The sequence below is a fragment of the Anneissia japonica genome, unplaced genomic scaffold, assembly GCF_011630105.1.
Source record: "Anneissia japonica isolate Jap-2015-1 unplaced genomic scaffold, ASM1163010v1 scaffold522_len1101056_cov227, whole genome shotgun sequence".
NCBI classification, from domain to species: Eukaryota; Metazoa; Echinodermata; class Crinoidea; order Comatulida; family Comatulidae; genus Anneissia; species Anneissia japonica.
Genome location: NW_022756123.1, coordinates 641,316 through 662,889, shown reverse-complemented (window position 1 = coordinate 662,889; position 21,574 = coordinate 641,316). Strand labels below are relative to the sequence as shown.

Genomic DNA, 21,574 nt, shown 5'->3' with positions numbered 1-21,574 from the left:
CCATTAAGAGTCCCCATTCAACGTAAATGCATTTTCTTGTCACTACTCTAGCACGTCCGTATTCATCATTCTTATGCCTTTGGGAAAATTATTTTAGAATTATGAGCTGTTTATCTGATGATGATTGGTTTGTATGCAGCTCGTGGCATGAGTCATCATACAGCTAAACTCGCCGCGCTGACCATTTGAAAGTGCGCTGACCGTTTCAATGGACTTTTCGCTAAGCCCTGTCCCTTGGATATTGTTGATAAAGGGTTCACAAAACGACAGTGTTAAAACATACGCACGTGCGTTTGTGGGACAACACGTGAGTTTGTACCGTACTCGGGCGAATAAGCGCTCCGTTTTGAATAAGCGCCCTTCTCGAATAAGCGCATATAAATAAACGTGAAAATTTCCTTAAGCGTCCCGTTTTGAATAAGCACCCACTTCTAATTTGAACGCCCCCTCAATAATTCAATCAATCCTGGACTGTGGATATTGGGATTTGAGGTGTGGAGTGGAATCACATTCTCCTTTAGTCAATATCAAAAAGAGGATATTTATCTTGGACAGATGAGAGCTCCCTGGACAGACAGTATATTTCCAATTTTCATCTTCTTACATTTTTCTATAGCCTAGTCCTACTGCTTTTCCGACAATTTACACCTAACACATTCTCATCTGAGTTTTCAAGAAAACCTGCAGTGATCATGCCATCCTGCTAATCTCAATCGGCCGATGGCCAACAAGCTAACCACCACCACTAATTTCATCTGCTATTCTGCTGTTATGTAATACTGTACTCACAACATTCTTGTCATAAAAAGCCATGCTGTCTGGACGATTATCTTTTCCGCCGCACCACCATTCGTAATTTGCGGTTTCCCGATGTCCTTATATAATCGTTTTTCATTCAAAATGTGCCTCTTCAATTTAACAAGTTCTCATAAGAACCCCTCGATTTTCATCTATTTCCATAAGCGCCTCTTCAATTTCCACTCTGTTTTGATAAGCGCCCCGTTTGAATAAGTGCCCCTCAAAAAGTGCAAAAAAAAAAATATTTTAAGCGCCCGGGCGTTTATTCGCGCGAGTACAGTATTCTTGACCCTGTTCTGATTGGTCAGTTACCGTATAAATTTTGATTGACACTCTGAAAAGCTCCATTCCCGTTAATGCCACTTTCAAGAATAGTTTTGTTTTTAAAAAATGTCATTGTTATTTACAGGTTGAATTATTCATCAACTGGTCTAACGGACTATACAGCAAAAAGTCATAATAAAGCTTTAATTAATATGCAATATTTGGAAGCCTACCTCCAGTACTGATAGTTGTCAATTTCATATAGGTATTGTAACATGCTTCCAGATCAGAAGGAGAGGCCCAGAGCACCAGGAAACCCCTACGTTTTCCAAAAGATGCATTTTGTTTTTAATCAACTTAAAATAAGATGCATGAAATATGCCTACCTTCGTCTTTAAAATTGGTGATCTGTTGGTGGACGCTAATTCCCCGATGAAGTTCTATGATACAATGTTATTGTGTGTGCGCACCTCTGTAGTGACTGGCAGACTGAACTGCAGCAACTTTCTAATACCGTAGATGTTTTCTGGATCCCTTGTAAGTCCACTTTAAGGTGAATCCGGATGTCATATCAACAGTCCAAAGGCTTTAAAGGATTTTATTCGGATGGCGTTTGTTAGTGGTCAGGGCCAGGTTTGGGCTTACTTGACTTTGACTTAATTAAGCCTACGATCTCTAACACAGAAAATCCATTCTCCATATAGAACTCATATCATTCGACATTAGACAATAATAATAATAATACAGCTTATGGGAAGACAGAACTTTTTTTTTATATAGTTTATTAGTATTATATTTCATAGCATCTAATGCAATCAGTTAGCATTAGAAAATATCTGCCGTGTAATGTGCTTATTGTAGGTTGCCAGCGAGTTGCCGTGTTTGGGATACAGTATGTCCTTAGGCTACCTATATTCAAATTGTTTAAAGCATAACATAACACAAAATAAGCAGGATACGTATCGATTTAAATATATACATTAGAGTCAGGATATGCAGGCTGGCAAGTTGTCGTGTACGAACGCTTGTCGATCAGGGAGCTGTAAAAGATTAAGTTGCTTGTACGTGAGATATCCAGTGTTAATCGAATGATGTCTAGCATACTGCTTAAGTGCAAAGGTATTATGTCAGATGGAGCCAACTACACGCTTTGATCGTTCTTAATTTGTGTTCGGTTATAATGACAATAGTTTTTCTTCATTCTCACACTTAACAACGAGTAATTCGTCATTTATACAGATGACGGGATACACTTTATGACGCTTAGTGTAATGAGGTTAAAGGAGTGGACATGTGTTCAGTAGTGAGAAAACAATCCTGGTTTTTACAGCATTTAACCCAGATAAATACCATATGCGCAATATATTAAATACAAAACAATACACAAAAAAAACAAAAACAAAAAAAACAAAAAAAAACCACTTAATTACAAGTTACTAAAAACTCACATATTTTTTTTTTTTTTGCATATTAAAATATATGTTGATGTATTCAAATGCAAGAAACTAAAAAATCTAAATCCATGCCTTTGTTAATATCTAATCGACCATATAAAACTGAGTAGGCCTACTGTAATTAATGAATATAAATTAATAGAATGTTCAAGGATAAATAATAAAATAAAAAAAATATGCCTAACGATTAATACCCTCATTCACCAATTAATGACAATTTAACTGCAAAAAATGTTTACAAAGCATACATACATTACTATATAAAACAAAGAAAAGATCATATGGATCAAATATCAGATAAATATCAGACACATTTATAAATTATCATTACAAATTCATCTATTCAATACGGTATAGCTTACTTCAACGAATTGAATTGAATCTATCAAGTTGTCTGGCAAAGCAGACGATATCACAGTCGTGAGAGTCAATTCAGTCCCAGCAAAGAGGTGCTTTGTAATTGTCAGCATTTCCGGATATCGTGTGTTTTTCTAAATTATTTTGTTTGGATTATATTAAATTTGCCTATGCATAGACTTTGAAGATGATATTGTTTTCTTCTTTTTCTCTGTTATGATTATGGTATTGCCTTTTATCATATAATTTGGAATTGGCGCTATACAAATATTCAATTATTATTATTATTATTATTATTATTATTATTATTATTATTATTTATTATTTATTATTTATTTATTATTATTATTATTATTATTATTATTATTATTATTGTTGTTGTTGTTGTTTGCATCCTCCCAGGTGATTTTTGTAAGACATTATCAACAGGATCTAAGGGACGGGACTGGAGATATAATTTTGTACATAAAAAAGCTAATTCGGACTATTGGCCTATTCGTATTCGTACTACTGCCTATTCGTACTACATGCCTATTAATGTTTTAGCACACGTATATTAATTTATTTATAGTTTGTTTATTTGACTAGGGGTGTCGCGTTATCCACTTTAGGTTTAACTGTTCTAAGAGGAGAGTCCATTGCGTATAGTATCCATGCTTATCTATTACTAGAGCCGTATTCTTTTGTTTAATAAAATATATCACAATTATTTTAGTCAATGATACAGTTATCTTAAAATGATAAATTCTTACACGAAACGTAAGACTTTTGAGTTGAAAAGTGCATAACACGGTGTCGAAATATCAGCGACGAGGAGTCTGCGACACAACGACTATGAAACATTGTCGCAGACTCGTAATCAACACCATCACACAATGTGATCCAAAGCAAACCAATCAAGTTTTACGTATTATTAGTCGAGCCCTTACAACATTAAGATGTTCAGTAAAACTGAGCAGTACCGTAACACTGATTATTTAACAATGGTGATCCATCCGACCCATAAGCCGTACATTGTCTCTGACTATCAATATTAACATTCCTTTGTTAGTTGCTTATTATAATATTTGCGTTCTCTATTTTTGTATGTTCTGTTCTATTATCATTAAACGTATATTATGGTTTGGTTGTCACCGTCACTATTTGTCGCCACCACCACTGTCACCGTTGCCTTCGTCGCCATCGTTGGTATTGTCATTGTCACCGTCATTATCAATGCCATTGATATTGTTTTTGCTAAATTTTATTGCTTTGCTTAGTTATTATCCACAAAACATTACCCAATTATCATAATGATTTAAATTAAATTATTAAAAATGATAAACTTTTTTTTATTATAAAGATGTTCCCAATAAAAATGTTTGAAATAACTGCAATAATAAGTAATTTTAAAGGTTCTCTACAACTGAAGAACCTGATAAGAACGAATAAAATAACTATTGCGGTACATTATGTTTTTGTGGGATAGCATAACAATATAGCTCTTTCGTTTCAGGAACTTGTTTATGTAAGGGTGACGACAAGAACTTGTTTATGTAAGGATGACGAAGGCGCTGTGCGTAAATAACAGTGATATTAAGAGTAAAAACAAGTTTTAAATAATATGGTCACAAAATATCAAATATTCCATTACAATAAAGAATCGCATTGTAAAGTGTGAAGCCACTAATAGGGTGTTGAGTAAGCGGTAGCCTATAGAAGAAGAAGAATGTGTGTGTGTGGGGGTGAGTGTGTGTGTGTAAAGTAAATCAAAACTTAAGAAATACTGTGAACTGAATTAAATTGGCAAAATACCGTGCATCACTAATGGTACTAAATTTGCTTTGGGGAAAATAATTCAGATTTATCCCATTTGGAAGTAGTTTTCAAACTTACACAATAATAGAATAGATGTAGAGGCTACCCTGTCAAGCTTGTTTATCCGTAAATACATGACTGACAATAGAAGAACTTAGTGAAGCTCTTATGAATAAAGATCAGTGGCGTGAAACTGTGCCCAGAGGCAGCAGCCGAAAGATGATAATGACGGTGATGTTGATGATGATAATAATGATGATGGCGGTGATGATGGTGATGGTGGTGGCGGTGATGTTGTTGATGATGATGTTGATGATGACGATTATGATGATGATGGTGATGTTGTTGTTGATGATGATGGTAACGGTGATGATGATGATGATGATGATAATGATGATGATGATGATGATGATGATGATGATGATGATGATATATCTCGTTGTGTTGTGGTGAAATAATCTTCAAAAAATAATAATATTCATTGAACTCTTTAATTAATCATAAATGTTAATTACTGAACAACTTTCATTAGGATTAAATAAACTTAAGTTCGCATAAAGACATTCAGAATTCCCGAGTAGGCGGCCTACAGTACCTATGATCGGCTGATTTGACAAACTTAAATAGCGCCAGCATTACTATATATAATGCAGACTTATATACGCTATAGGTACTAAGTTTATAGTTGAAACGTAATTGGTATATCAAGACTTTCACGTCGTTTCAGTTTGCTTGTTCATCCAGGAAAATAAACAGCTTGCTGCAAAAGTTCCACACTCGACGTAAATTTAGCAAATAATTGATTAAAAACTACTCTTGACGCCACTAAATATATGAACTCGACTTTCATCTAATGGAAGAGTTAGAAAAAAGATCAGTGTTAGGATGATAAATGTATGGATGAAAATCGTGCTTGTAACAGTTCAATCGTGGGGGAGGGGGGATATGAAACAGTCTAAAGACTCCCATGTGTCTGTTTTGATACTTTATCCAAGAAAGCCAGGCCTTTTTTTTGTTTAATTTTGTTTTTGTTTTTGTTTTTTGTTTTGTTTTGTTTTGGTTTTTTTTTTTTTTTTTTTTTTTTTTTTTTTTTTTTTTTTTTTTTTTTTTTTTTTTTTTTTTTTTTTTTTTTTTTTTTTTTTTTTTTTTTTTTTTTTTTTTGTAAAATAGGCCTAGAATAATGTCTGCTACGAAACTTCGACGCCAGTTTAGCAAATATCGATTAAAAAAACTTCTTAGACTCCTTTAATCTGAACTTGAGTTTCATGATGGATGAATAAAAAAAAAACTATCTGTGTTAGAATAATATATCCCCGGAGAAAATTTGTAACATTTTTGGGTATATGAAGCAGTCAGATTATGAGAAAATATTGTCATCTACACAAATGAAATTGTCGATAATTGTAAAAAGAAATGACGATTACCAAACTTATCATCCACAAAACGTGAGTTTAAATATCAAAGCAGTCAGACATTAATGTGTAATGAGATTAATTCACTGTAGATTTGATGGCATTAACAAAAGAAACAAAAACCTACAAAGTGCAGTCTTACACGGCAATTATAGTGCTTTTACATTGCCTCGAATGCGTTTAAGTATACTGTATAGGCCTACCATGTATACGTGGTATATGGTTACAAGATGAAAGACTTACGTGAGAAGGATTATGTTAGGATAGTATGCGGTTTATCATTTGGTTTACAGCATTCATCTGAGGGCCTAGCTTGCATGCTGAAAAAACAATCGACACTGTTCAGTCACTATGCGACATATTCCTAAAATCCGGATAATCCTAACAAAACCAAAATTTATAAAGAAATTGAAATCCTCTTTTAAAAGGATGAAGTAAGTTATCAACGTCCGAATATCGAAACTATCAATATTTTTATTAATTCGTAAAATGTTTACAACAAAAACTTTTAAAATTACTACTAGTTAATGTAAGATCTATGTGAATAATATAGGAACGCATATAACGTGTCCATTATTTAGTAAGAACATATCTTCTTATATTCCATTAAACACTCACCATACAAGAGGCAATCAATATTGTGTTTTTTGTTTAATTGAAATAGACAGAATGCCTATTTTTAGTTATGTTATTTCTTTTTAGGGACCCTATCTTTAATATTGTAACGTATTTTCGATGTTCATACCATATTGTAGTCCTGTGTAGCCCCACCTGCGGATGCAAAAAATAAGAATCATAGCCTTAATTCAGATAAAAGTTTATTCTTATTCTTTTTTTAAATTGTCAAACAAGACGGTACAATAAAATCCACTATTGAAATTGATAATACCAGGGAACAGTGTAATTTCACTGTTCCCTGATAATACTGACAATAATAATACAGAAACTTCAAAGCGCCTTTAATTAAAATGAAAGTAGTTGTGTGTAGACACTTTTGGTATTTGTTGAAGCTTGTAAATAAGACTTTGGATATTATTATTTTTTTTATTACTGATGACATAATTAATGTCAAAATATTGAACACGATGGCGTGGCGTGTATTCCAATACTTGGAGTATGTATTATACTGTCTTATCTGATATTAATCAGTGGACCTTTCGGTAGTAGTGTAGTGTAATACAATTTTGAATCTTGTTTATGATATCATTTCACTGACGACCAGTGTATTTTAATGGCTAATCCGGTGAGAAATTTATAAAAATATGAATACAATTCAGTAGTCTTTGGAATATGTGAATAATTCACTAATAATGTGAAATTATTCGAAAAATCAGTCAATAATAATAATAATAATAATAATAATAATAATAATAATAATAATATTAACTTCCGTATTTGTCTGCAGGTGCTGTTTTGTAATCATTTCATATTTCATTATTCTTTAAATTATTTTAATTTTAAACATGTTTCCCTCACCAATCCCAGCATCCATTCGTATTTCCGGCACTGGCTGTTGCTTGTGGGTAAAGTATAATGATACCATTCTCGTCTGCAATCTCATTGTAACCGGTATTCAAGGCGTATTCGTCACCTAAACGGTTTCTGTAAATTATATTATTAGAAATAGTAGGCGGCCTCAATAAATGCTGAGGATTTTAACAGAAATGCAAGCATGAATTAGAGGGCGCAAATACAATATCAAACAATACGTCTTAAAATAAATGTTTTTTGTTGATAACATAAACTTACATGCCTTGTTTGCAACCATGGAAAACCACATGTAGCTTACATGCTGTTGAAAAAGAGTTGACATTGTTCATTGACGTAAATTGTTCAGTATTTATCATTTTGTTTAAATTTAAAAAAAAAAATCAAAATACTGAGGCCTAATAAGCCGAAGTGAATTTGGTGAATAGTTTGTTTGAAGGACTTAGTGACTGTGAGTGGGCATTCCAGTTTGTTTAGTTGCATGGGTTTAAATCTAACAACTTAAATAGATGCCTAAGTATGAAATATGTTATATGTTTTACAGGATTTCATAAATTCAATTTATTGCGGATAGCTAAAATGAATCTGGAGACTCCTGCTGTTACTTACTAGTTCAACATGAATCTAACATGTAAAATAATACTAAAGATATGGATAGGCCTATCGGACTGTCAAACCAACGACATTATCTACCTGACGGACTGTGTTTGCAGGCATATGGCACATAGATATAACCAGACGAAGCCATACCAAATTGCCCCGGTGCCGACATTGGCAGGAATTCCGATTGGTCAAATTCGATAAACTGGTTAGAAAAAGGCGTCAAAATTAATCGTCAACGGATGTAATCATATCATATTAGATACTTATTAGCATAGATATTAGAAACAAAGATAACTACACTAAATAATGTAATTAAAGTTGAGCCGGCCACTCACTGCGCCCGACGGTCGTCTGCCCACGCGATTTTGTGAAGAACACAACGCCAAAACGCGTGCACAACTGATCATTTTTAATAATAAATAATAATTTAATAATGACGACTGCCACCGACAATCAGTAGACGTCGTGACGTCGTCTAGCGCTCACATGGAGCGAAGTTGTATTCGTCGGCCGACGGTCGTACGTGCCCAGCAACATTGTTTACTTACATCGCCCGTGAGAACAACATGTGAGCTTGGTTTTGACACGCCTCTGTAGATGTGATTCAACATATGGAAAGCGCTATCATAGTCGCAGTCATTAATAAATGGTGAACCATTATGTCCACACGAATTCCCGTATGTTTCTGTTACCTACAATATAAATATAGACTGGAACAACACATTGTTTTCATATGGTCTCATAATTACAATAATAAGCCTATGTAAATTGCGGCGTACAACCTGGAATTGACAGAGCGTTGGCATTATTTGTCGTTAAGCTGATGATGATAATAATAATAATAATAATAATAATAATAATAATAATAATAATAATAATAATAATAATAATAATACTTATTATTATTATTATTATTATTATTATTATCATTATTATCATTATTATCATTATTATTATTATTATTTTATTATTATTATTATCACTATTATTATAATTATAATCATAAATATAATTTATTATTATTATTAATAATATTTATTATTATTATTATTATTATTATTATTACTATCATTATTATTAAACCTACATAAGGTTCCTAACAACTTACAAAGGCATGTTCTGCAGGTAAACTAAATTCACATTTTATATTTGGAACATCGACAAAGTTTTCATAGTATTCCTTGAGTTTCTTCATCACTCCTATGATAAAAGAACAAATCATGATATTCATGAACTATAGCGTCATAGGTATATTAATATCAAGTTATACAAAATCAATATAGGCCTAGTATTCGAATTGCTCAATATTTATTGTTTTCTTTCAAACATTTATAATTATATTTACTCACCTTGTTTTACAGTGCTGTCCCGTGTACCGCTTATCAAGAAGACCATGTCGTCCTCCATGTTGGACGTAGCGTCAATTGTACCAGTAATCACTGTGTTCTTCGTAACTTGAGTTAAAAAGCCGACATCTATTTTTTCAGGGCTTGTCATGCACGCTCCAAGTGCCTTCACAACATTAGCTTCTGCACAGTAGAACGGGCCTTAAAAATTATTAACAAACTGTTGATAGTAATGAGGGCACACACCTAAATATTAATTTGAATGCTTGTTATACTGTCAGTCGTACCAGCACCCACCTCCTGTTTGTACAGTATATAGGCCTATTTACAGATACTGAAATGCAAATAATTGTCGTGATATTTTTGGTTTAAAGAATTTACAAAATTATTACAACAATACACCCACTAGTTTCATTTATTTTTTTATATTATTATATTCAAGCACAATAATATGGAATATTCAAATTCGAGCTATAGTCCTCAAAATAAACACTCTCTCTATAAATATAATGTGCATAATAATATACATATAAGCATTTTATACTATTAATGATAATAATGATAGGCGTTAGACCCGAGTCACGCCTATTAATTGCAATAATAAGCCTAATAATGATGCTAAAGAATGAGGATGAAGATGATGATCATGATGATGACGAAAATAGTGATGTTCATGACGATGATAATGATGATGATTATTAATAATAACTACACTAGTTTAAATTATTAATCCTCGTTGGTCGAGTTATATATATTCAACATAATATAGCCACTTACCTCCTGCAACTATTCCAGCTCCCATAATACTTTTCGAATAAGCGACATGAAATTGTACAGCCATGTATGCCCCTGACGATAGCCCGCTCAAGGACACTTTGCTGCTATCTGCGCCATATTCACCTGGTGGGGAATTGGAAGCAAATATTCGGCTCCAGTGAACATTGAACACAATAATAAAATCGTCTACTAGATAGAGGTATGCGTCATAATGTATAAAAGCTGGGATGAATATATGTTACTAATAACTAATGTGAGAAAGAAGACAGCACCACGATAGAATCTGTATTTATATAATTAATACGTGGCTGTTATCCTAGATAATACATTTTTCACAATTAAAAGTTGTCTTATTTGGAACACTAAAGAAGTAACAGCATTATTCTATAAAATAATTGCCTACTATATATAATGGGCAATACATGAACAGAAAATTATATTATCAAAACATTGTTTTCATATTCATTAATTGGGATGTCCGTTTGGTGCACGTATTCTCAATATAGACCAAAAGCAAAAATAAAGGTTATAGAGCAATATAACAGGGGAAATCGGACGTAAAAGGTATGCAAATATTGTTTAAAATACATGTATATACTATAGGTATGCCGGATTTATAAAACTAATTCAATTCTATATACCAATATGGCAACAAGTAGGCCCTACTTGTATTTAACGATAGGTTATCTACTCTCTCAAGTCTGGAAATAGGTGCATTAAAATTCAACGTTTCTTGAAAATACAGTACCATCAGTCCTGACTCTTTCGAGAAAATACCCTTATTTAAATTCAACATTGTATAATTGTGTTTAAATGCTTATATGAATAATAAATCAGAATAACCTAACTTAGTCGTCGTTGAGTTGAGAGTCCCGTCGTGTCAGTGCACAAGAAGAAAAACAGTGCCAGCAGAGAATACATCGGAGTACTTCCCATTGTGTCGATGCAAATAGACGAGTAAAGTCAAATGCAAACAACCCGTCTCTCTCGGTTAATATTTATCTCTTCTTAAATTGACTATAATTGTCACAGTGATATCTGCATGATATCATATCATATACAGGCATGCGTCCATGTGCAACGTGGGAGGGTAAGGTACGAGGCTGTAGGTTGGTCCTCATCCATGCCTTGTATTTTGTGTACAGTAGTATGATGAAATAAATGTTTTGATGATTTGATTTGATTTGTAATAATTAATTCTGGAAAATACATTTAAAAAATACCGTAAATAAGACATTTGAAACAATTACAGATATAATCTATTCATCTATTTAATAATTTGTAGAATTAACAGGCTGGTGCAATTTAAGTGACTAGTATTTTCTTCATTTTTTGCTATATATTTAAATATTTCGATGAGTATATCCTCCCAACCACCGTATTTTTGTAAAGAAAAATGATGAAATAATCTTGTATGTCAATGTTTTGCATTGAGGTGATTAATAAGTTAAAGAGATGTTATATCTTAATATATTGAGCCTATAAGTTCACAGTACTGAATTTTTATTACTGAACTTCTACTTCGGAATTTAAAAATAAATTTATATACCAAACTAGATAACAAAGCAAGATATTCAATTAACATATTCGAATGCATACCATAGAAAAATCATTCTAATAATGTGTACTTAAAGATACACCGTCTGTGCTGAGCTTTGTTGGTAAATAATAGGAAGCTTCCGATTGGACGGTAGGACCTAGCATCTAATGACACACTAAGAAGTCATCTGCGCATGCGCGAGAACGTTGAGTTCGCAATGTGGCGAATTTATTCCTTGTATTGGCTGGTAATAAATTTACATGTTTTCATTAAATGGCTTATGAATCGGAGGAAAACAATCAGTTTATTATTGTAAATTAAGCTTAATCTTATATTATTTTGAAAGGTTATTAATGTGTTTTAAATAAATGTTTCAGGGATTTTTTTTTATATATTATGAAATACAGTATAACATTAAATTGCTATAAATTTGTTATAGGCCTAATTATGAGAATTGAATATATAATACACACTTAAAGAGTGTTTTAGTATTAATTTGCTATACTATCTAATCCCAATCTTTTCTTGATTAGGTTTCACAACTTTTGTTGTAGTTTTAGACGTATTCACAGCTTGAAAGGCCTTCTTCAGATTTGGACACTACCAATTCTTTATCCAGGTTCTGCAAATCAAATATTTCAAATGCTGGGTTTTCAAAGTCTAATACGCTAGGGTTCTACGGAGAAAGAATATTAGTTTATTATTGTTTAGTAATTTTATTTATCATCAGAAAAATATGTCGCAGATGTATGTCATATTGATCAAGGGCTATAAGAAGCACTTACTCATTCTAATTAGTATGTATAGATATAGTAAGTATAAACTTAAATTATCAGGAGTTTCTATAAATAAAACACTTGATTTACATATTATTTTACATTTTTTATATTAGTGAACTTAATATAACTGTTTTATGTAACCAACTTGTTATTGAATTAGATAAAAAATACCCTGCAATCAATTACTAGTTAATTTATTAATAACAGCAGAAACCGTATTTATAAACTTACTGAAGAATGAAGTTTAGTATCCAATTTAGGCCTATCATGTCTTTTCTTTTTGATGATGAAGGTAATAACGATAAAGAACGATAAAACTCCCAATATACACAAACATATCATAGCTATGGTAACACCACCAATGCCTGTAAGAAATTAGCTAGATGTCAGTTAAATAAAATAAATGCACCGTTAACGATGATGTGCCCACTGCTAACAAATAATTCAGATTAGAAATAAGAGATGGATTAATATAGCACCCGATATACTAACTTTTCCTCGTCTGCAGACAGTAACAGGCCTGGCACACAACACACATGTTGACTGCTTTTCCCCTATTGACATCGAACACTAGCACACGATGTTCCGTCAGTCATTGGAAGTGGCTAACGAGCGCTCCGTGGACATGCGCTGTATGATGAACTTTGACGTCAATAGGGGAAATACAGCCAATGTGTGTGCTGTGTGCCAGGCCTGTTAACTTCCAGGTGTTTTGGCTATCTAGACGATGTATTGTTTGAATAGCGCCTCTAGTCGGGTATTGGAAGTAGGACCTACAGGTAAGTGCCTCGTAGTGTATAGCAGTCAGTCTACTATGGGTTATCAAATTAGTCGTATAGGTAATGGAAACCTTATTTTATAGCAAGGACTTTTAACTGTACCCGGATAACTCTGTAGGCATATAGTCTAGACAGGAGGCAAAGGCTTTAGCATGCATGTCTCAGCAGAACTAATATTAAGTTTATGGTGGTGATCATTAAAAAGCCTATACCCGATACCTAATATTTACTGATTAAAATGAGGAAGGCGTAATACTCAGTGTATCAGCCCTATGCCTACCTAGGTCTAGCCTAGGTTAAGAAGTTCAAAGGCAGGCCTGGAAAATACCGGAGGAACTTGGGCAATGTAATCATAATGTAAACACATAGTAGGCACACTCGAATTCATTCTAGCTTCTTCAAAAACAAATATTCTATCGATAAAATCATCAATTGGTTTATATATAGGGCAAACATTATCAAATTGGATTATAAATTGATGGTCCATATTCTCAACATTTTCAAACCTCAGCTCTAACCATGGTGAGCCACGTGGTGTGGATTCTCGTGCACTCCCTTCCGCCAAATCCACATCCGCCCTAGGTAATTGCTCACAAATACTAATATTGGATTATTTTAAGACCTACCTTGGTTTAACCCAGTTTAACACAGGAGGGATTCCATTTATCCCATCATGCTTTTCTCAATTTACTTCTAAATATGTGCAAAACTTGGTTAGAAAAATACAGGTAATAGAACTTTGGAGTTGTCAATTATATTACAGTGGCAAATGATGCCTGTGTTACCAACATTTGTATATTATAATATATGTTTCATATTTTAAGGAGCACTGGTGACTCCAAAATAATCTTATATGTTATTCTAATATAATTACAAGTGTGTGTAATAATTACCATTGTTGTTAATACTTTTTATTTTGGATCGAACTGCAAGACGTGACGTCATGATGTTATATGATGATGTAGAGTTGTATATATTATCGTCTGCTGTCTTATATATGTTCTTTGAAATGAATACTTCGCTTGGTACAGTTGGAACAGATTCATCATATGAAGTATCAACATTTTCATTTTGCAGACTGGAAGCTCTGTCTACCGTGGTAGGAAATGGTTGGCTATTAATATTCATTTTCGTCGATAAAAATGTAAAGTTGGATTGTAAATTTGTTGTTTGTTGGTCAGGTACTTGTTTGGTTAATGATGATGAAGATGATGATGATAACGACGACGACGATGATGACATTGAAATGCGTGATGCTAATGAAGATGCCGATTCCAGTGCTGACTCTGTCACGTTTTTATATTTATCAGTGTTATACTCATCCATGTTGGTTACTGTTGACAAAGTTGATGAAACACCCTTAACAGCAGATGTAATAGTATGTTCATTCACAGTTCCACTATTGGAAGTTACGTAACTGTCATAGTCTGTAAATATAAAAAATATACTATACTATACTAAAAATATACTAGGAGCCATTTATCAGACTATTGAAACTGGTTCCATTTTGTGTACGTGACTAATAACGCGGAATATTATTTAAAATCTCAACATTAAACGCACAGAATGCAACATTTCTTGATGAATCTTAGAAACTTGGTGCATTTTGATGCCAGTAGTGGTGGCTCCAGAAATTTGCTAGGGGTCTGACACCAAACCAGCAGGACGACTAGAGCATCGGACATGGTCCCGGAATAAAAACCCCTAGTAAGGTTCACGGGGAGAGTTTTCGGATAAGTGTGGCCCAGATTGTGCTTTTAGACCACAATTATATTATGGATTGGAAATCAAAATAACGTTATTTGGTCAGACGAAGGGGTCAAGGCCTGTCTGAAGAGGAGGGGGGAAATCCAACCAAGAGGTTTACATGGTAAACCCCCTCACTATATTAGTATTTTTTTTCAGAATTTTAGTTTTAGATAAGGAAACACACTGTAGGCCTCCAATCAGTATTCAAACCAAAAACCATTCCTACTGCTACGGTTTTGGTCTACCATAATGTGACGTGTTTTGACGAAACTTGAATAATTTTGTTAGATGCATTTGTGTAAAACCCTTCATGATTATAGTCTTTGTTCCAATGCTTCAGCCTTCACGAGCCTGTGGTGTAATGTTGCTGTTTATTATTAAATATATATATATTAAATATTATTTTTGTACAAACATTCACTTTTAATCATTTTTTCCGGCATTAGCGCTATGTATCACCGGAAATAAAAGGCGCGGTACGCAATACCTGGACATTACATTACATATGCAATGGGAAGTTGCAGCCTGTGTTTCAACGTTGCAGTCGGTGATGTACGCGTGTAAGTATCGATGTATGACTGTTGTTCATGTTGTAATGTGTTGCTTTTCATGTTGCAACGTTCCCGTTTGTAATATGAAAGTCTGCTCTGCGATGTAGCTATGTGTAATGAAATACTGTTGAAAGTTGAAATGTTGCTATTAACGTTGTAGCATATAAATCTACGATTAATATTTTACTCCCGGTAATCTTCATTCTGTTTTATGTTTTTTTATCGAGTTCATTGATGTTAATGAAACAATTCAGTCTATGTTAGTGGAATAATAATAATACTATACAGGTTTTAAATACTGTAGTTCGTTGTGTTCGTTAGTTTGTGATGGTGTATGATGCACTGTTTGGTGAAGCTTTGGTATTACGGTAACGTAACATAAGAAGAGCCACCCTTCATATGTTACGTTACATAACATGTAACCTTTAGTTTATATCAACAAAGTTAACAATCATTATAGATACAAAAACATAGACACCGATTTTGTCTTCAGGCCCAAATCTTTAATAGCGTAAAAATATTAAATCAGTATAACGTAGTGGTTTGATTTAAAGATGCACTATCTGTTATGAGCCAAAAGAATTATATATTTGAATTTCTTAATATATATTCATTTAAGCAAGTTTACAATTAAAAATATGAATGAAAAAATATCGGAAAATTAAATAATATCTATTCGACTGCAGAGGCCATTACATTTGCTGGTAATCAATTTAAGCAATTTTGAAGTGAAACATTTTTTTTGTTGTTTTTTTTTCGGGTTGGTTTAAATAATAACTGAATTTAATTTTTTAGGGTTTTCAGAGGTTTTTGCAGACACTATATCTTCAAAACTAACTAGAACATGCTAATCTTTTAAAATTTATGCGATTCATTTATTGAATGCTGCTAACTGCTTAAAAAAAAATAAATTTCACACAATCATTTTGCTTTTAGTAACAAGTGACGGAGTAATTATAATCATGTTGCATAGTGTTTTATAACGATATTGATAACAATACACTTAATCATTCATTTAACAAAACTGACCCAAGTTAAAAGTCATAGTACGATAGTCCACGTAGCGGCCTACTGTGGAATGCTACTAAATTCACTAAAATAGACAAAGAGAAAAGTAGTGTAGATAATATTTTGTTAGTTAAAAGGTACACAATCGACTGTTCTATGAAATACTTGATTTTTCCAAAACAACCTAATAGGATGTCACAGACAACAGGAGATGCCTACCAGTTAATTGTTAAAATCTTAGTTTAGTAAGCCACTAGAAAACTTGCCTGTGACGAGAAAGTAAAATTTGCAGGAATTCTTGTTTCCCGACTCGTCTTCAGCAATGTACTCCACTTCATATGGTGGATAGAATCTAGGCGGAAAACTATCACCAGATTGGTACGATGACGTCACATTCACGTGACGTCCACTGTTGTCAGATACAGTAGGAGCATCCCAAGTGACTGTGCTCGTAGAAGAACCCGGATCAAGTGCAGCCCTGATAATGCCGTAGTATGTGTCGTAGTAGTTTGTAATGTTTGTTGGACACGTGATATTAGGTGCTTCAATGTCTGAATAGTAAAAAAAAATAATATAAATAATATACTAAGTTACGTGAATGAATAACCGCAAAGAAAATGGATAAAACTGATTGAACGTGGATATAATAATATTATATTATTCCGTTTTGAAGAGGTAGCGACAATAATATTCAATATTTGACTTTCTCAATTATATATATTGAATGAAGTAGATGGGCATAAAGGTTATGTTTAGCCATATGACTTTGGTCATAAATTGCTTACCTATTACTGTAAAATATATGTCGCAGGATCTGTTATTGCCAAACATATCTGATGCAGTAAATTTTACATTGTAAGGCGGGAACTGTTGGAGACGAAATGTATCACCTGATGTATACGGAAAGCTTTCCCACTTGACAGACTCTTGACTGTTGTCGTAATATTCTGGAGGAGACCATGTGACCGTTGCGTAGGGCCGACCGTAATCAGCAACAAGGCGATGGAAAGCAAATATATGGTCATAATAATTTGAAATACTACTGGGACAAGTTATCGACGGTCTTTCATTGTCTGAAATGAGACAGAAAAGAAGAATATATATATATATATATAGATATATATATGTATATATATGTATATATATATATATATACATATATATATATATATCATAATATGCTGTGTTGCACCATATATAGACAAATAGGTAAATGAGATGATGTATATCTATTATCAAACACACACACACACACACCTGTCTCTTATACACATCTAGATGTGTATAAGAGACAGCGTTACAAAACACTACATCTGTCTCTTATACACATCTAGATGTGTATAAGAGACAGCAATTACACATTATTATCGATTTCTTTGTTAGAGACCGACGGCTTAACGTCCCCCTGGATTAAGGATGTCATTAATTCAAGTGGGTTTAAAAAAAAAAATACAGTACAAAATTTCAGCAGTAACCTTACCTGTGACAGTGATTGTAAGCAAGCATTTTCCTATGTTTCCAGACATATCAGTCGCCACATATTCAACCAGATTTGTACCAATAGAAAAGGAGCCATTCTGTGCTAAAGTGATACTTGTGTGATTTAGCGTAAGATAATCAGGCACAACACGGGAGTCGTTGGACATATAATGAACGACTGCAAAATTATCATTGAGCGTGATGTTCCATGACAGAAAAGCGAATCTTGATCCATCATCCGTGTAAACTTGTAAATGAGAGGGGCATTTGACTGACGGATTTTCCAATTCTAGACAAGAAAATCATGTAATTTGTATAATTACAAAACAAGTCTTCAAGATATTTCGCCAAATACACAACAAATCGTTTATTATCCTAGAGTTTTGATAAATACAACGTTTCAACAGTTATGCAACGTTGGTTCAGGGCGCCGGAGCGTAGTGGTCCGGCAGCAAGTGTACCTCACCGACTTCAGGAAAAACAATAAAGATAGACAGGAGACTGCAATACTAAATTTACTCTTTGGCCACTTTAATTAGAATTTAATAAACAATCACAACTCACCCTCCATTAGCTGTGTATAATTCGAACAAAACATACATTGCAGAGTAGGGTACGTAAACAATCCAAGCTAGGTATCAGATTCACTCACGACAAGCAGGAACAGGAATCAGAATTGGAATAAGATATCGACCCATTCCCCACTATTTAAGCTACATTTACACAGACACGATTACGACACTACGCCACATATTGCGCCCAGCGTTAAAGAATACAAACTACGCGATGATATGTCGTTATCGTGTCTAATATACATCTAGCTTAAGAAGGATCTAATTGTCCAATCCAGTGGTGGATATTCTAGTTAGCGTTGTCACCCCCTCTTTGCTGTTCTATATTAACAGGGTATTTTCATTTCAATATAATAATAATAGTAAATCAAATTTGCAGTGATGTATTAAATATACAAATATTGACTGCTCCTGAGGGGAATGTTGAAATCTATTTCTCTGAGGTGATGTGAAGGCCGTAGTCTTCGGCCCAAGTGAAGATAGATTACAGTCTCCACATCACTGACGGGCAATAGATTTCACTGTTCCTCGAATTTAGAGCTGTCTCTTATACACATCTAGATGTGTATAAGAGACAGCAGTTCTAACCCCAGAGTCTTCTTCCTGTCATACAACTGACAAATAAACGTCCACACATAGTGGAGCTGTGGTTAAGCTAGAACATCTTATAGGTCACGGCTGGGAAATCATACTAAATAAAATTCGAATCAAGTTGATGAGCTAAGCTTGATACGAGTATTTAAACATGTTCCTATTTGAGCACTGTTATTATTATTATTTATTTATTTATCTATTTATTGTGTTTACGGTGCTACGCAGTAATATCTTACTTCCAATGATCAGCAGCAAATTTGTTGTGGACCAATATACATGTAACATTGTCCATGTGTTAAAACTTGAAGTAAATCGGTCTAGTAGTTTTTAAGTTATGCGCCTGGAAGGACGTGCAGACAGACCGACAGACTGAGAGAGAGACACATAGACGCGCGCTATTGCAATACCCTTCAGCTCTCCTTTGGAGCTGTCTCTTATACACATCTAGATGTGTATAAGAGACAGTATATATATAGGGAGACTAGGCCTACCCATTACTTACAACTTATTAATTTAATGTTCTGACATTGTTCTCAGATAAAGATGTATGGAAAAGGTATAAGCCTATTGATAAATGAAATAGATGTGTGGTAACTCCACAAAAGGGAAAAAAGCTATGGTAAAGAGCAAATAAAGATTGACAAACCTTTAACAGTTATAAAGAATGAGCAATTCCCCACATTATTGTCTCCATCAATTGCTGTGTACGTTATTTGATGGGCTACACTACTGAGCGGAAATACGTCACCGGGATTATGATTCGAATAAACAGACACCACAGTGCCAGTGTTGTCGGTAGCATTGGCTGGTGACCAATATAAGCGAGCAGATCTGGATTCTCCGTCAGTGAACACTGACCAAGAAGATTCCGATGATCTTGCAACAAAGTTGTTCGAGTATGATGGACAAATTACAACAGGACTTTCAATGTCTATGATAAAAGAAAATATTTCTTATTCCGTAAAAATAATATAAAACAATGTAAACGGTAAAATAAAAATGCAGAATACTATAAATAGTTCAAAATAAAATAATGGGGATTATTTATAACCTTTTAGATATTTTTGAATTAAAAAAAAAACAGATTGTAAACTCATATCTACATATACAATTATTCTGTCCAAGTTACGCTGTATTCGTCATTAAGTCAAACGAAGGAGAAAAAAAGAGTTAAAACTATGTTTTTAGGACTAAAGTTTCGTGGAGTATCGATAAATGCCAATAGAGTAGATTATTGATCCTTGGTATTATGCCTAGTCAAAATCATAATCACAATTTTTAATTCAAATGGGACTGGTAAGAAACGAAGAGAATAAGATATCGTACAATATGCTAGCATTATTAATTTGCAACAAAGTTGTTCGAGTGTGATGGACAAGTTACAACAGGACTTTCAATGTCTATGATAAAATACAATACCCTTGATTCCGCAACAATAATTAAAAACGATGTAAAAGGTATAATGAACATAGAGAAGGCAATTAATATTTTTTTTAAATAATAAAATTAGTGTTGAATATTGTTAAATTTTAGATATTTTTAATCAAAATAAAACGATTGTATACTTATATCTACATTATGCAATTAATCTTTCCAAAGTACGTTGCGTTTGTTATTAAATCGAATAAAGGCGAAAAAGAGTTGAAAACATAATATATTTGGGATTAAAGTTTTGTGAATATCAATAAACGCTAATAGAGTAGACTATTGATCATTGGCATTATAATTTCGAAGAAAAAAAATGTTATTCGTAATCATATTCATAATCACAATTTTTATTCAAAATGAGACTGGTAGGAAACGAAGGAAACAAGATTTCATACAATATGCTAACATTATTAATTGAACAGAAAAACTAGCATAGCTTGTGCATACCAACAACAACAAAATGAATCTGACATTCTTTTGAGTTTCCCGATTCGTCGGTTGCTCTTATTGTTGTCGTGTATGGTGGAAATCCATTCATTGAGAACACCTCACCAGGCTCATAAGGGAAATTTGTGATAGTAGGAGGGATTCCACTATTATCCTCAGCAACCAGTGGAGTCCATGTTATAGTGCCATTAGGGCTTCCGTCGTCGGTGGTGGCATAAATTATACTGCCGTAGTTCGTTGTATAGTAGTTAGATGTTTTCTGTGGACACTGGAGTTTGGGTGGTTCGTTGTCTACAATGAAATTACAAACGGACTCGGTAAATATGTTATCAATTCAATTCAATTTATTTTG

The 21,574-nt window shown here is 33.4% G+C and overlaps 3 protein-coding genes across 4 annotated transcripts in view; all 3 read right to left on the bottom strand.

Moving 5' to 3' along the window:
- LOC117124082 (bombesin receptor subtype-3-like) overlaps positions 1 to 1,521 on the bottom strand; it is a 29,938-nt gene extending 28,417 nt beyond the window's left edge. The window contains exon 1 of the mRNA XM_033270222.1: positions 1,449 to 1,521. The gene's annotated coding sequence lies outside the window, so the exon portion shown is untranslated. The remainder of the gene's footprint in view (positions 1 to 1,448) is intronic.
- A 3,621-nt stretch (positions 1,522 to 5,142) lies between these two features.
- On the bottom strand, positions 5,143 to 11,323 carry LOC117124069. 2 transcript variants are annotated; one of them, XM_033270199.1, is made up of 11 exons: positions 11,145 to 11,323; positions 10,297 to 10,419; positions 9,523 to 9,720; positions 9,282 to 9,373; positions 8,722 to 8,865; positions 8,264 to 8,375; positions 7,832 to 7,874; positions 7,559 to 7,684; positions 6,828 to 6,853; positions 6,326 to 6,402; positions 5,143 to 5,520 (listed from the first exon to the last, which is right to left on the bottom strand). In XM_033270199.1, exons 1-10 carry the CDS (start codon positions 11,230 to 11,232, stop codon positions 6,341 to 6,343), a joined length of 1,014 nt encoding a protein of 337 aa, XP_033126090.1. In that variant the 5' UTR covers positions 11,233 to 11,323; the 3' UTR covers positions 5,143 to 5,520; positions 6,326 to 6,340. The 2 variants fall into 2 exon arrangements, with proteins under 2 accessions (XP_033126090.1, XP_033126091.1); XM_033270200.1 differs by having other exon boundaries at positions 11,140 to 11,284.
- A 238-nt stretch (positions 11,324 to 11,561) lies between these two features.
- LOC117124027 (hyalin-like) overlaps positions 11,562 to 21,574 on the bottom strand; it is a 15,125-nt gene continuing 5,112 nt past the window's right edge. Inside the window, exons 4-11 of the mRNA XM_033270149.1 lie at positions 21,223 to 21,513; positions 19,994 to 20,278; positions 18,183 to 18,470; positions 17,488 to 17,775; positions 16,969 to 17,253; positions 14,288 to 14,821; positions 12,847 to 12,980; positions 11,562 to 12,512 (exon numbers count right to left, since the gene is read on the bottom strand). Of these exons, the coding sequence (XP_033126040.1) occupies positions 12,393 to 12,512; positions 12,847 to 12,980; positions 14,288 to 14,821; positions 16,969 to 17,253; positions 17,488 to 17,775; positions 18,183 to 18,470; positions 19,994 to 20,278; positions 21,223 to 21,513 (2,225 nt within the window). The 3' untranslated portion in view covers positions 11,562 to 12,392. The remainder of the gene's footprint in view (positions 12,513 to 12,846; positions 12,981 to 14,287; positions 14,822 to 16,968; positions 17,254 to 17,487; positions 17,776 to 18,182; positions 18,471 to 19,993; positions 20,279 to 21,222; positions 21,514 to 21,574) is intronic.